The sequence below is a fragment of the Eptesicus fuscus genome, chromosome 5, assembly GCF_027574615.1.
Source record: "Eptesicus fuscus isolate TK198812 chromosome 5, DD_ASM_mEF_20220401, whole genome shotgun sequence".
In the NCBI taxonomy this organism is placed as follows: domain Eukaryota; kingdom Metazoa; phylum Chordata; class Mammalia; order Chiroptera; family Vespertilionidae; genus Eptesicus; species Eptesicus fuscus.
In genome coordinates this window covers 54,615,338-54,630,990 of record NC_072477.1, presented here as the reverse complement: position 1 = coordinate 54,630,990, position 15,653 = coordinate 54,615,338, and the positions used below count along the sequence as shown (strand labels likewise).

The 15,653-nt window shown below is 38.9% G+C and overlaps 1 protein-coding gene across 2 annotated transcripts in view; it reads left to right on the top strand.

Annotated features, from left to right (window-relative positions):
- The window catches only part of UNC13C (unc-13 homolog C), a 515,697-nt gene that overhangs the window by 224,857 nt on the left and 275,187 nt on the right, over positions 1-15,653 (top strand). For both annotated transcript variants that reach the window (XM_008143163.3, XM_028147779.2), the window contains 2 exons: positions 6,562-6,789; positions 8,426-8,567. In XM_008143163.3, coding sequence (XP_008141385.2) covers positions 6,562-6,789; positions 8,426-8,567 — 370 coding nt within the window. The remainder of the gene's footprint in view (positions 1-6,561; positions 6,790-8,425; positions 8,568-15,653) is intronic.

The window sequence follows — 15,653 nt, the reverse complement described above, 5'->3', positions numbered from 1 at the left end:
GGAGTGTGTGGCTTTGATTATATAAGAAAAAGGAGGTGGCTGACTTGAAGACTGGGGGAGTTGCAGGTTGGTTCTTGAAAAGAATAAAGACATGTTAAAAGAGGGGGTTAAGATGATCTTGGGGGTGCAAAGCAACTAAAGAGAAAGGGTAGGAAATACTAAGTACATGTCCACCTACATGATTTCATGGGAAATAAAACCAGAGAGGCACCAGAAGCAAGCCCACCTACATGGTTTTACTGGCAAAGAAATGGAAAACAACCAAGTTTTTCATATAAAGGTCCTAGAGAGGGAAATGCCTCAGTGCCGGGCCCTCTGTGCTTTTCATGTGTGCTAACAGGTAACCCCTCTGAGTTCACCAGCCCCGAATGCAGGTAAGGATTTATGAATGTAAAATAATAATTGTTATATTTATTATTGCCATTATGTATATATTATTTTCTTTAAAATATCATAAATATCATGTATCATATAAATAACACTTAATATTATAATAAAGATTTGTTATTATTATATGTTCTAGTTTCTTGAACTCTATTTTCTTTTATCTTCAAGCACTTCATTGGCTCCCAATGAGCAGAGTTATGGAGCATTTAGCATATGGTAGACATTGCGTGTGGCCCTGTCCTTGGGAGAGTTTTCAAGGAGTTGCTTCATGGGTCAAGTACAGAACCATAAAATTTTTCAATGTGAAATTCCTTAATAAGCATTTGTATCTTCACCCTTTTGACATTCTGAAATCCCTATACATGTCCAATTATTAGTATTGAAACTATAGTCATTTTCTCATTTAATCTTTACAAAGACTCTATTAAGGAGGATACTATTATTTTTTCCTTTTGTTTTTCAGATGAAGAGATTAAGGCTTACAAAGATAAAGTAACTATCCCAATTTCAAATGGTTATTAAATGACAAACCAGGATTCACACCCATGACTCTTTCCTCTAGACCTGTGGTCGGCAAACTCATTAGTCAACAGAGCCAAATATCAACAGTACAACGATTGAAATTTCTTTTGAGAGCCAATTTTTTTAAACTTAAACTTCTTCTAACGCCACTTCTTCAAAATAGACTCGCCCAGGCCATGGTATTTTGCGGAAGAGCCACACTCAAGGGGCCAAAGAGCCGCATGTGGCTCTCGAGCCGCAGTTTGCCGACCACGGCTCTATACAAAAGCATCATGAGCCACTATGCTCTTTTACCTTATTTAAAATTGATTTTCTTGATATATTTCTTCCATTTATATTTGGACTTATGCCCTTGTTTTACACTGATGACTAAGTGCATGAGATATATAGGCCTACCAAATTCTGCTTTCTAATGATGGGCACACAGCTTTTGTTTTCAGAAAATTCCAAATGCAAAGCCAGGGGCAAGGTACAGTTTATATCTACATTAGGTGCTCCCATGGCACATTTATCATTTTACACTAGATTTATTCTTGTTTAATGCAGGATTATGGCCTAGCACATTAAATGAGACCCAGAGCTAAATGAGTTAAATATGGTAATCATTTTATTTTAGGCTCCCCTAAGAAATATTTTGTCTTCTTTGTATATTGAGTGTATCCTATTTTCTAAGCAGTGTGCTAGATACTTGGAAAGCACACTTAAGTTAATTAAGGTTGGTCTTGCAGGCTAGTATATAGGATATATATATTATTCAGGTAGCTGTAACACTGATGATTGATAAATATTCAATAATTTTGTGAGGCAGTTGCTTGAAATCCGCCATGTTAAGCATAGTTACACCATAAAAATCTGCTAATGCTACAAATCAAGTTAGTTGTTTTATTGTTGTTGTTTGTGTTTTCTGTGTGTGTGTATGTGCGGGAGGAATGGATGTGACCACTGAGTTTATCTCTCTCTTCATCTGTTAAGAGAGATCATTTGCTGGATTGGAGGGTAATGGGGTGAGATAGGTGAAGAGAGTTGAAGTGTTTGGAACAGCTGTTGAGAAAAGTAGTCAAGAAGAGACTGAGACCAAGGAGAATATTGCAGTTGGTATGTATAGATAGATAATTATTTGGAAGATGCACTAAAATTGTAAATTGCCATATAAAGGTGGTGAAATTGTGAATTTCACATGAGATTTATATTTTAGGTAATAAATAAAAATTGGCTGTCTCATTAAATTATGTAGAAGAGAATCATGTGGGATAAGTTTGCCTCTGTTTAAGGTTGAATTCTTTTGCAGTTTTGCTGTGCATAATTGTATTGACTGATCTGTCAATTGTTTTTAAAAATAACAATGATGCATTTCATTTGTACAATGTATTATACTTTACAAAGTGCTTTTACTATAAATTATCTCTTTTTATTTTATTTCTTTTTTATCTCTGGTTGACATATTACTATATTTCAATTAGGTACTAGACACTTCGAAGGAAGACTCATATAAATGCAAATGTAAGTTTATCTCTGATGACTTTGAGATAAACAGAATATTCAGGACAATTTGTACCTATTTAAGAAATGGTGTGTGTGTTTTTTAAGACAATATATATGGATTTACACAATAGGGCAATAAAAAGTACTTACAGATTAGTGACAAAAATTAATTATGAATTGTCGCTGTATCTCTGAACTAAACAAATCACAGTTGAATTATTTTTTTCAGATCAAAAATATAAAAGTAGAACTTTAAAAAAGTTATATATATGGAGTGTCCCCCAAAACTGTATACATACACTTTGAGTCATTATAAAGGGAGATTTTATTAAAATACCTTTTATTTTCAAAATGGAGCTATCAGCTGTGAAAGTGTGTATACATTTTGGGGGGACATCTTGTATATTTCCTAGAAATAACAGATAAAAGGCTTAAACATAGGTCTCTGCTAACTTATTCTCTTAGCCTGGCTATTTCACAAGTTGTGGGTCTGTTGTCTGTACAAGTTAGAGATTTTCTACTCCAACATCAAGAGTATTTGTGAATGTGATGCTTTCCTAATTAATTCTTTAAAAGAATTCAGGGAGCAATCGTTAAGTACAGAGATTTGATTTCTTTAAATGAAACATCTCTTGACATTCCAGCCTTGAGTTTAATAGTTTTTACTTGAATGAGCATTTATTATGTGGTGATGGTCAGGTGGCTCTTCCTAAATTTAAAAAAAAAATCATCCAAAATATATTTAACTCTTGGGGACTTTAATACCCTTTCCTGGAGCCTTTGGGAAAGTAATTTCACGAAGATAATAGTTGTTTAGAGTATTGGAGGGAGCCAGCATTTTTATGATGCTTCTAACTCTTTGAACATTTTTAGACTGGCCTTTGCAAACCAAACATTTGGGACACTTTTAATCTCGTAGGTAACATTTCAAGCCATCACTGCTCTTTCTATTTAATAACGATTCCAGTACTTGTAAAATCTGCTCATTGAACAATTCTGTTATTGGTGGGGTGCCCTCTCTCTCCCCACCTGTTACTGGTGAAAGTAGAGCTCTTGGGGTGCCACGGGGAAAATAATTTCCTGAGGCCCCATCGGAGGGTGAAGTATCATGGAAAGCTTCATTGGTGTAAAATTAAGAGGGTTCCCCTCCAAGGCCCCATCTCCCTTTGTCTCGCCGTGGAAAAAGTCCAGCGGTGTCTTCAGCTCGGCAAGGATTAAAGCCACTGCCCAGAGTCTCTGCTCCATGTTTAAGCACAGTCCAGCCAGCATCCGGCTAGCTTAGCTCCTGTTCCCAGCTGCAGTCCATGGCATGTGGGGTCCACATGGCTGGGCAGTGCATGGGCAAGTGCGGGTTACAGAGCAAGTGAGAAGCAGAAGAGCAAGAGCAAACAAACAAGAGAAACACAATTCTCTGTCTGGGATTAAAGCTGGGAGCCTAACCAAACAGCCCTTCCGGATTCTGTGTGCTTGTAGTGGCTCCACTCCCCTAGTCAGGTGTCCTTCTCCCAGGTTTCACTGACTGACACGCACCTGCCATATGTCACCTTGGCTTCACTGCACATGTGCCCATCTTCCCCTTTGTTGGACCCCTAGCCCCAGTGGTTTACAGGGAATAGACCTGTGGTTCCGTGGGGTGTGTAAAACCACAGCTTCCTGGTGAAGCTGCCCAGAGGACTATGTTTACAATGTCTGCCCTTTCCTTTGCTCTCTTTCTATTATTAATATTAACTAGCTAGTTACAATGGTAACAATTGCAACTACTGTTTAGTCTGGCCTAAGTTAATTTTGCTGTGTAAGAATTATATACTGTGAAGTTATGCCAACGTAAGCAACATCCAAACCTGTAAGAAATTTTATGAGTTTATTTGAGGCAAACTCAGGACAACTGCCAGGAAGCAAATCCTCAAAGGACTAAGAAAATGACACTTTTGCATCTTATTTTATGCATTAAAATAAAAAGAGGAGGCATAAGTGGGTGACATGAAATCTATTGGTGATAGATTAGGGAGGCAGGAGAAAGTAAAGTGAGAGACAGGAGGAAACCTCTGGGATTGGATAAAAAAGTAAAATGATAGACACATTTATTTTACACAGGAGGGTACAGGAAAGTTAGCAGTTAACAATTAACACAATAACAATAACAATAACAATGAGGGGATTTGTGTTCTTTGCTCAGGTGCAGTGATTGTGCTTTGAGGGGAAATTACTTTGTTGGTACAAAGACATGTTTATCAGGTATGTTATCCTAGATGCAAAAACAGGACAGACTGGATCAGTTAAGACTGACTTTTGTTAGGGAAAAATACTGCCCTAGGTCATGCTATTGCCATAAATTGCTTTTAAAGGAGTGTTAACTTCAGACCATCCTATTTGGTTACTTTAGGTCTCTGAGTTTGTCAAGCAGCCATGCAGGCATTCCCTGAGCTTGTCAGGTTTAGTATGTGGCACCTTTTAATCCACAGTTATTGAAAAATTACAAAAATGCTTAATTGCTTAATGGTACATAATGTTTGAATGTGTAGCTATTCTAGGGCATGTTTTAACAGAGGACTAGGGCATTTAGAAGGGCAAATTATTTTAAATGGAATGCACTAATTTATAGTACTTTTTTTAAAAAAATGTGACTTGTCCTCAGAGGTTCTTTGTGTGTTTTTTTATATTATTATTATGTAAGATAAAGACTGGGAATCTGTTCTTTCTACCAGCAGAATGGCCCTCTCTTTTAACTGTCTCTAATTATACCTTGATTATTATTAATAAATTTTTCCACTTTAGTGAATAAATGTTATACTTTCAAATTAATAAAGATTTTCACTAAATGACTGCTGTTAAATTGTATATGAATTTATAAAAAGGAAAGTTAGTAGTTGACCTTTTCTCTTTTAGCTTCTATACTTAAGTTAGCTTAAGATTCACTGAATTCATTTCAAAGAACATTACTGAGGCTATCCTTTTAGGAGGAATTGTGCAGATAACTTATCCCATTTAATCTTAACGTTTTATGAAATATTGTATGAGTATACCTATTTTCAGAAACATCATATTTCAAAAAATCTAATACACATTGGGAATCCTTAGACAGGTAGAGGAATATTGGAACAATTTCTAATTATGAACACAAGTTTCTTAATCTTTTCACTACATCTTAATTGCTTCTGTGCCAAAAAAACATTTGCTTTCAGCAGTGGTAGTTCCTATAGATGGGCTTTTGCTCTCTCACTTCAAACTCACTAAAAAACTATGAGAGTTGAAATCACGGTTCACTAGTTACTTGTTCTGTAATACTGAGCAACCCAGAGGCCAGACAAAGCACGGAGAATATCTGGCTGGTAATTGGAAAAGGTGAGGGATCCAGGAATGAACTATTGGAAATACTTCACTGCCAGAAGGACTTGTGTTAAAAACAAAAAAAGCCCAGAAATTTGAGATCAATCATAAAAAAAAAAAAAAAGTCCTAGAAAAACAAAGAGTTTTGAGTGGAAAGTGAGAATTCAGTCTGTTCAAAACCATGGCCTTATTATAGAATAATAAGTCAAGTCTATGGTTTCTTCGATACTTTAGAGGTTTTCTAGCTCAGTGGTTTTCAAATCTTTTTTAAACAGCAGAATCACTTTCATTTCAAGTATAATCTTACTCTGTATTTCAAAATACAGCAAATAGTGGTAGCTTTTATTTTATAAGAAAAAAAATTAATCACTTAATTATGATAAATTCCATCAACAAAAATATTAGATACTTTGGATGGACCCAAGTATTTGAGATATTGATTTTGAGTGATATTTGCCATATATATTTCCCAATTTGATTTGGTTATCCATTTAGTAGATGTGTGCAGTATATAATACATTTGATTGTGTTCATTCTTTTTTTGGGGGGGTTTCAAATTTTTTTTTGAAAACTCAAACCAAATATTTGCACAACCCCTGATTTAGTCCAATAATACAAGTGAGAAAACTAGGGCTCAATGAGGTACATTCACTTGCCAAAAACACAAGTTGTCCTGAATCTCAGCATTGTGACTTGTACTCATATTTTTCCAAAAAAGCTACTCTGACTCCTCAGAATAAAAGCATTCATTCATTCTCATGTTCCTCCTCCTTTTCCTCCCTTTCTTGGGTCATCTAAAAGTAACCAGACATACATTTACACCACTTGATTTTTCCATTATAGGAGCAGCAGAGAAGAGTTCTAAGCATGGTGCGGAGGACAAGACTCAGACTATTATTTCAGCTATGAAGGAAAGAATGAAGATCAGGGAAAAAAATAGGCCAGAGGTTTTTGAAGTAATTCAAGAAATGTTTCAGATTTCTAAAGAGGATTTTGTTCAGTACACAAAGGCAGCCAAACAGAGTGTATTGGATGGGACATCTAAGTGGTCAGCAAAAATAACCATTACAGGTAAAAATAAATCTTTAAAATTTTTATCCGGCATTGAGTTTTTATGTCTTAGAAATCACTGCTTAAAATAACTGCAGATAAAATAAATATAATTTTCAATCTTGTCAATATTGACAAGAAGTCTAATTGGTACTTCAAATTTCTAAAATATATAATGGATAACTGAAGTAATGTCTCGTCCTATCTGTGTTTTGTTTAATCAAAAGCTATGTCTTGATCTAATCGAAAGCTCTTCCAGCAGAAGAAGGTTCTGTTTTACAATATACCCATCAATATCCTGCACTTTACAAGAGATTATTAGCTTGGTTGCTTCCTGCAAAAAATAAATTGCAAGAGTACCCAATAATCTCCTCAGTCAGTTTTTCTTAATAAGAAAACAAATAACATTTTACTTACTTCTGGATCAATAACTCTCATCCATTTGATCTTTGAGTCAAGAAAATTTGAGTTTAGTAATGTCTAGTAATTTGAACTTCTGAGGTTGCTTGTAACATTAACAGTAAGTGTGTTATTTATCATGTTAAGATTTACCAAGCTCTCTATATATGCACATACTGGAGTCCCAGTGCATGAAATTCATGCACGGGTAGGGTCCCTAGACCTGGCCAGTGATCAGGGCCAACCTGTGGGGCGACTTGTGGGGCAGTTGGGGGGGAGGGGGCCACTGCTGGAACCCACCTTGGCTGGCCTGGCCCAGCCTGCTTGCCAGCCGGCTCTACCCCCACTGCCGCCACTGGTTGCCAGCAGCAGGGCTACCAGCGGGATGATCGGGGGTTGGGAGACCCCCACTGGCACCTACCTTGGCTGGCCTGGGGTCTGCGGGCTGGGAGTAGCTCCTGTGTTGAGTGTCTGCCCCCTGGTGGTTAGTGTGCGTCATAGAGATCAGTCCTTCCACTGGTCCACCGTTGTCGATTTGCATATTAGGCTTTTTATTATATAGGATATAAAAGCCTAAGCGACTGCTCAACTGGTCACTGTGATACGCACTGACCACCAATGGTGGGGGGCAGACACTCAATGCAGGAGCTGCTCCTGGTGGTGAGTGTGATCCCACAGCAGGAGCACCACTCAGCCACAAGCCTGGCTCACTGCTGTGAGTGCAGCTGCAGGCGCGAGCCTCTCCCACCTCCGTGGCAGTGCTACCCAGTGGCAGCTGTGGCAGGCCCAGCGGGGCCCAGATAAGCGGGAGCTGTGCGGTGCCAGGCCCTGGTTCAGGCTCCTCCCCGGATGCCTGCCACTTTGCGCACTACTACATCCCTCTCGGGGGATGTCAGACTGCTGGTTTCGGCCCGATCCCCGCAGGCCTGCCCCCTGAGGGGTTCCGGATTGCGAGAGGGCGCAGGCCAGGTTGAAGGACCCCACCAGTGCATGAATCCGTGCACCAGGCCTCTAATAAATACAATTCACTATTCACTACAGGCAAAAGCATATTAGTTCAAAGGAAGATTTTAATGTACAGTGTACCCTGGTATTCATAATTTTATTAAACATTTTTTAAAATCCCTGCTGCTCATGAGAATAAAAGCAATGGGAATACATCTTCAAAACCAGGGACAAAGTGATAGAAAAGTTTCTTTCATTATTATTTGTTTCTGGGGAACCCTTTATATTAAAATGTTTATTTTTGTTATTTCAGTGGTTTCTGCACAAGGGTTGCAGGCAAAAGACAAAACGGGGTCCAGTGATCCATATGTTACGGTTCAAGTTGGGAAGAACAAAAGAAGAACTAAAACCATTTTTGGAAATTTGAATCCAGTATGGGATGAGAAGTTTTATTTGTGAGTATATAATGTGAGACTATTACAAATAATACAATATTTGAGTATACATTTGCGATAGGCATGCAAGATACACAAGCAGTTATCTCATGTTGATAGTATTTATACAATTTACAAAAAGAATAAAACTAATGTTATGAACTTGCTTAATACTCTCATGATATTTATTATTTATTGTTCAGCTTTGGAAGCAAGTGATAAGAATATTTCAAATAAGAAAATGTGACAGCATTTGGGTGACTTTGCAGGAAAAAAAAAAAGATTACAACCTTATCCATAACAGGTTGACCTAACATAGCTAGGAATTACAGGCTTGATTCAACAATACTTTGACATCTGAAGATTTGTGGCTAAAGACAATGAGAGACTTTGGATAACACCTGGCCCATCACCAGCCTGTGCTGATGGAATGGTTGCTCATAACTTTTACAACCTCTCATTTTCCCAGGTCATTTATTTTTAAATCTCTTATGTCTTGTACCAAACAGCAAGAAATCATTTTTTCTCTCCAGGATTCTTTTCTTTTTTCAACTCCTTCTTGAAGAGACATAAAATGAGTTCCAATCATCATTTGGTAGAAACGAAAATCCCTAACCATGAATATAAAGGCAGTCCTTTTTTTTTCCCCCCTACTCTCTTTGCTAATAGTTTCAACATGGATCTCATTAGCATGCTAAGTAAGCAATCCCAACACAAACTGCTTGTTTGGGAATGTGGGCAATAGTGTGTAAGAGATATGGAGTGTCTTGTGTATGGAGGCTGATAAGAAATGGGTTTGGAAAATCAGTTGAGACCAAAACAGAGGATACCATAGACTGACTTAAGGGAATTGGATTGTTTCTCCCTTAAAGACTGATGGGAGTAACTATTCTATTTTTTTAATTGAATTTATTGGGATCACTTTGGTTTCATGTGTACAATTCCATAGTACATCCTCTGCATATTGTGTTTTCACCATCCCAAGTCAAGTCTCCTTTCATCACCATTTACCCATTGATCTCCCCTTTATTCTCTTCTACCTCCCCCAACCCCACTTTCCCTCTGGTAATCACCATTTTGTTGTCTATGTCTAAAAGACTTTTGGGGTTTTTGTTGGTTTGTTTGTTTTGTTTAATCCCTTTAACTTTTTCACCCATCCCTGCAATCCACCTCCCTCTGACAGCTGTCAGTCTGTTCTCTGTCTTCGAGTCTGTTTCTATTTTGTTAGTTAGTTTATTTTGTTCATTAGATTCCACATATAAGTGAGATCATGTGGTACTTGTCTTTCTCTGACTGGCTTGTTTCACTTCGCATAATATTTCTTTGCTTTTTAACAGAAGACAAGAAATTAATCACTAGACATGAATTCAAATTCCTAAGGCAGTCAAGTAAATGAATAAAACAAGATACCAGCAACAAAGGGGAGGGACAGGGACTGTGGCAAGCCTGACAGCAAGTGACTGATAGAAAAGGGACAGCTTCCGTCACAGTGCAGTCATGCAGATGCAATGCAGCTAGAGCTTTCTCGGGAGAAGCTGGAAATTTTAAAGTGTAAAAAAAAAAAGCTTTATTAAGGTATAACTGACAAAGCATAAAATCCACATATTTAAAGTGTACAATTTTACATTTTGTTATATGTATACCTCCATGAAGTCATCACCACAGACAAGATAATGAGCATACCCACCCCCTCAAAAAGCCTCTCATGCCCTCAAGCCATCACTGAAGTCCCCCGAAGCCAAGGTAATCACTGAGCTGCTTTCCCATGCTATCAGGAATTTTTCATTTTCTAGAATTTTATACAAATAGGTAATTCAGTATGCACACTTCTTTTGTGTGGTTCCACTCAGCAGTTATTTTGAGATCCATCCATGTTGTAGGGTTTAGGAACAGTTTTTTTTTTTATTGCTAGGCATTATTATATCAAAATATCAGAGTTTATGCATTCATCTTATGATGGATATTTGGTTTGCTTCTAATTTTTAGCTATCCTACCTAATAAAACAGTAATATGCAAATTGACCGCACCTTCGCTACGCCCAAGCCACGCCCACCAGCCAATCAGAGCGAGTATACAAATAAACCCGGCCAAGATGGCAGTTAATTTGCATACATAGGCGCCCTGAGCTTACCCCCTGCGACGGATTGCAGGGAGCTGGGGTCCGCTCTGGCACCAGACCAAAAGCCTCCACCAGAGGCTTTTGGCCTGGAGCCGGAGCAGACACCCAGCTCCCCTCTTTAGATGGATGGTGGGCGTGGAGGACACCCAGCTCCTCACTCTGATTGGATGGTGGGCATGGGGAGCGCACCCCCTGCCATCGAAAGCGGGGAGCTGGGTGTCCTCTCCGGCTCCAGGCCAAAAGCTTTTGCTGGAGGCTTTTGGCCTGGTGCACAAGCAGACACCCAGCTCCCCTGCCATCGAAAGCGGGAGCCGGAGTGGACACCCAGCTCCCCTGCCATCAAAAGTGGGGAGCTGGGTGTCCGCTCCAGCTCCCCACTTTCGAGGCTTTTGGCCTGGTGCACAAGCGGACCCCCTGCCATCGAAAGCGGGGAGCTGGGTGTCTGCTCAGGCACCAGGCCAAAAGCCTCCAGAGGCTTTTGGCCTGGTGCACGAGCGGACCCCCTGCCATTGATTGCAGGGAGCTGGGCATTGCTTCAGCCTGGTACACCAGTGGACCCCCTGCGATTGATCACCTGGGCAGGGAGCTGGGGGTCTGCTTTCGGCCTGGGCAGGAGTGGACCCCCTGCGATTAATTGTAGGGAGCTGGGGGTCTGCTCCTGCCCAAGAGGCTTTCTGTCTGGGCAGGCCTGGGCAGGGGCTGAGCCAGTGATCAGAGAGAGCTGGAGAGGCCTGCCCAGGCCTAAAGCTTCGGCCAGTGGCTTTAGGCCTGGGCAGAGCCCAGCCCTCCATTGGTGTGAACTATAGAGGAAACACCTTTTCTGACTGCACATTGGCTAAGCTTCCTGTATGCCACTGGTAATATTCTTAGTAACTTGGGTAATAAGAATCCAAAAAGGTGATCTAGGGTTTTTCCACCACACTTCTGGAGAATAAAATGAAGGTCCACTGCTGGAAAGCTAAGAAATGTCATATCCTGCCCTAGCCGGTTTGACTCAGTGGATAATGCCTCAGCCTGCAGACAGCAGAGTCTGGGTTTTATTCTGATCAAGGGCATGTACCTAGGTTGCAGGCTCCTCCCTGGCCAGGGCCCAGATCAGGGCTCATGCAAGAGGCAACCAATCCAAGTGTTTCTCTCTGTCTTTCCCTTTCTCTTCCACATTCTCTAAAAATCAATGGAAACATACCCTCAGGTGAGGATAAAAAATAAATAAAGAAATCTATATCCTATGAAAGATACATCTTGAAAATGCTTAAAGAAAGTTGTCATTTTTTCTTGGTGAAGGGACTGGAGTCTGTGTTGATGAAAACACCTTGGTGGCTGCGGTGACTGACAGTGGCTGCAGCAGTGGGGTGATGGGGCTGGTGCCTTCCCCTGACCAGCCCGGTTGCCTCCCACAAAGGGAGGCTAGACTGCGGCTTAGGTACACTCCCTGTGGGGCGCGGGCCTAAGCCGTCAGTAGGACATCCCCTGAGGGCTCCCAGTATGTGAGAGGGGGCAGGTTGGGCTGAGGGACCCCTGACCCCCAGTGCATGAATTTTGTGCACCGGGCCCCTAGTTAAAATAAAGCAGTTAAAAAGACTTGTGCATACATATGTGTATGGACACATGTTTACATCTCTCTTGAACAAATACCTAAGAGTAGAATAGCTAGATATATAATAGGAATATGTTTAATTTTTAAGACACTTTCCCAGTGGTTGCACCATTTTACATTTCAACTACCACTATATGGGAATTCTAGTTCATAAAAATCTGTCCAACACTTAATAAGACCAGTCTTAAATTTTAGTCATTCTAATACGTGTGTAGCAGTATCTTACAGTGATTTTATCTCACATTACTCTAATGGCTAATGACTTTAAGCACCTTTTTATGAGCTATCCTTTATCTTTTTTAGTTAAGTGTTCAAATATTATACCAATTTTTGGTTTTGCATTTGTATAAATGTTATAGTTTCATGTTTTACATTTAGGTCTATGATGCATTTTGATGTAGTTAATGAATATATTATAAGTTGTAGGCTCAATCTCATCATTTTATATATGGATATTTAAAAAGCACTATCTTTTCTCTGCTAAATTGCTTTTGTACATTCAATGAAATTCAGCTCTCTCTATATGTGTGGATCTATTTGTGAATTACCTATTCTCTTCCATTGATGTATTTATCCATCTGTATGCCAATACCACAAGGTCTTGATTACTACAGTTTTACTTTATGTCTCAAAATCAGGTAGTGTTATTACTCCAACTTTTTCAAAGTTATTTAAGCTATTTTAGAACCTTTGAATTATTTCCATATAAATTTTATCATTTTTCACACACATGCATTCAAAAAAGCCTGATATAATTTTGTTGCCCTATATCCCTGGCTAAGATTTTCAGCATGATGCTAAATGGAAGTGATAAGACCAGACATCCTGGCCTTGTTCCCAACCTTAGATGGGACACATTATTGATTAACTCTGATATTAGCTGTAGGTTTATTGTAGATGCCATTTATCCAGTTAAGACAGCCATCTTCTATTCCAAATACACCGAGAGTTTTGTTCAGAAATGGATTTTGTATTTTATCTGAAGCTTTTACTACATATATTGAAAAGATCATAGGATTCTGAATGCCATTTTAAAACTTTACTCTGAAGATATTGCTCCAATGTCTTTATGTTTGAATTGTTTTCTTGTTTTTGATAAAAAATCTGTGGTGCTCATTTTTGTTCTTCTGTACATGTCTTTCTTTTTTTCCTCTACTTGCCTTCTTAAAAATTAAATTTATTGGGGTGACATTAGTTCATAAAATTATATAAATTTAAAGTGTATAATCCTACAATATATCATCTGTATATTGCATTGTGTGCCCATCCTCCAAAGTCAAATCTTCTTCCATCACCATATATTTGACCTTCTTTGCCCTTTACCACCCTCAGTTTATGATTTTGTTTTCTTTATTCATTTGTACAACTTAATTATGGTGTGCCATGGTGTAGTTTTCTTTATGTTTTTGTGCTTAAGCTTTGTTGAGCTACTTGAAACTGTAGGTCTGCTGTTTTCTTCAAATTTGAAAAACTTTTGGCCATTATTTCTTTAAATATTCTTTCTGCCCCTACCATTTGGAGATTCCATATGTATATATGTATTAGATCTCTTAAGTTTGCCCCACAGCCCAAAGATGCTTTGGTTTTCCTTTCTCTTCACCTCCTTCCTTCTCTCTCTCTGTACTTCACTTTGGATTATTTTTATTGCTATGTGTTTAAATTTAGTAACTTTTTATTTTGTAATATCTAATCTATTGATTCAAGCCACTGTATCTTTCACCTCATATATTTTATTTTCTATCTTGGGTAATTCAAATTGGATTTTTGCATTTTCCGTGTCTCCACATAGCATTCTTCTTTTTATTAAGACTTTTTTTTTGAGAGAAGTATTAAGTTCACAGATAAATTGGGGGGAAGGTATAGTTATTTCCAATACATCTCCTACCCCACATCTGCATAGCCTTTCTCCACCATAGTGGTGCATTTGTTACAACTGATGCTCCTACATTGGCACATCATTATTGCTCAACGTCCATAGTTTACATTACGGTTCACTCTTGGTGTACATTCTATGGGTTTGGACAAATTTATAATTACATGTATTCATCATTATGGTATTTTAACTGCCTTAAAAGCCCTGTGTACTTGACCTATTCACCCCTTCTCCGTCCCATGGCAACCATTGATTGTTTTACTGTCCCCATATTTTTGCCTTTTCCAGGTCATATACAGTTAACCCTTAAGCAGCTGGGGGGTTAGGAGCACTGGACCTGCACAATTGAAAATCTGAATATAACTATTGACTCTACAATCAGCCCTTAGCATCAGCAGATTCAATCAACTAAGGATCCAAAACAATATTTTGGGTCCACAGTTAGGAATGTGCAATTGGGAAACCACAGTTAGGAATGAAAAAAAAAATACTGGCTTTGATCCATGATTGGTTCAATCAGCAGATGTGAAACCCACTGATAAGAAGAGCCAATTGTATTTATTGGAAAAATATCTGCATATAAGTGAATGCTTGTATTTCAAACCTATGTTGTCCAACTGCAGTTGGACTCAGACAGCCTTTTCAGATTGGCTTCTTTCACTCAGTAATATACATTTAAGCTTCCTCCATGTCTTTTTGTGGCTTGATATCTGATTTCTTTTTATCACTAAACTAGAGGCCCAGTGAACGAATTCATGCACAGGTGGGGCCACTAGCCTGGCCGTCAATGGGGGCCGATCAGAGCCATCTAGCCCATTCCGGATCCTGATCAGGGCAGTTCAGGGCAGCAGGCTGGGGGAGGATTGTTTAAGATGAACCCTCTGGCCTGGATGGTGTGGCTCAGTTGGTTAAACATCATCTCATGTACCAAGAGGTTCAATTCTCGGTCAGGACACATGCCTGAATTTTGGGCTCTGTTTCTATCTCTCTCCCTCTCCCTTCTTCTCTCTCTAAAATAAATAAAAACCTATTAAAACTTAAATAAAAAGATGAACCTTCTGCAGCTTGTTAGAGTTTTTCTTCTCTTCAGCTCTCTTCTTTTTGGTAGTATTCCCTGTGACCTCTGGTGCCTTTGTCTTCTCAGATTTTCCGCTCTGTCTTTTTAACTCAGAGAGTTCAAAGGGTTCCATTTGGGTTCCCTCTCCTCGCACAGTGCCTAGAAATTCTCTTGACAGTAAGCTGAAGTAATGAATAGTAAGACTCACCTTATTAGTTTTTATCTCCTTATTATCACTGTCCTTCATTGACAGATCCCTAGTATATTTAAAGCCGTTGTTTGATATATTCTGTTCACTTCTTGATTTTTCATATGGGAGAAATCTCTAGTCCCTATTATTCCATCTTGACTACAATAGAAAATATTGAAATCTGAATTTAATTGATAAGCAAAACAAAACAGTATGAGAACAAACATGTATATGAAAACAACATACAACTCTGGAGATATTTGATACACA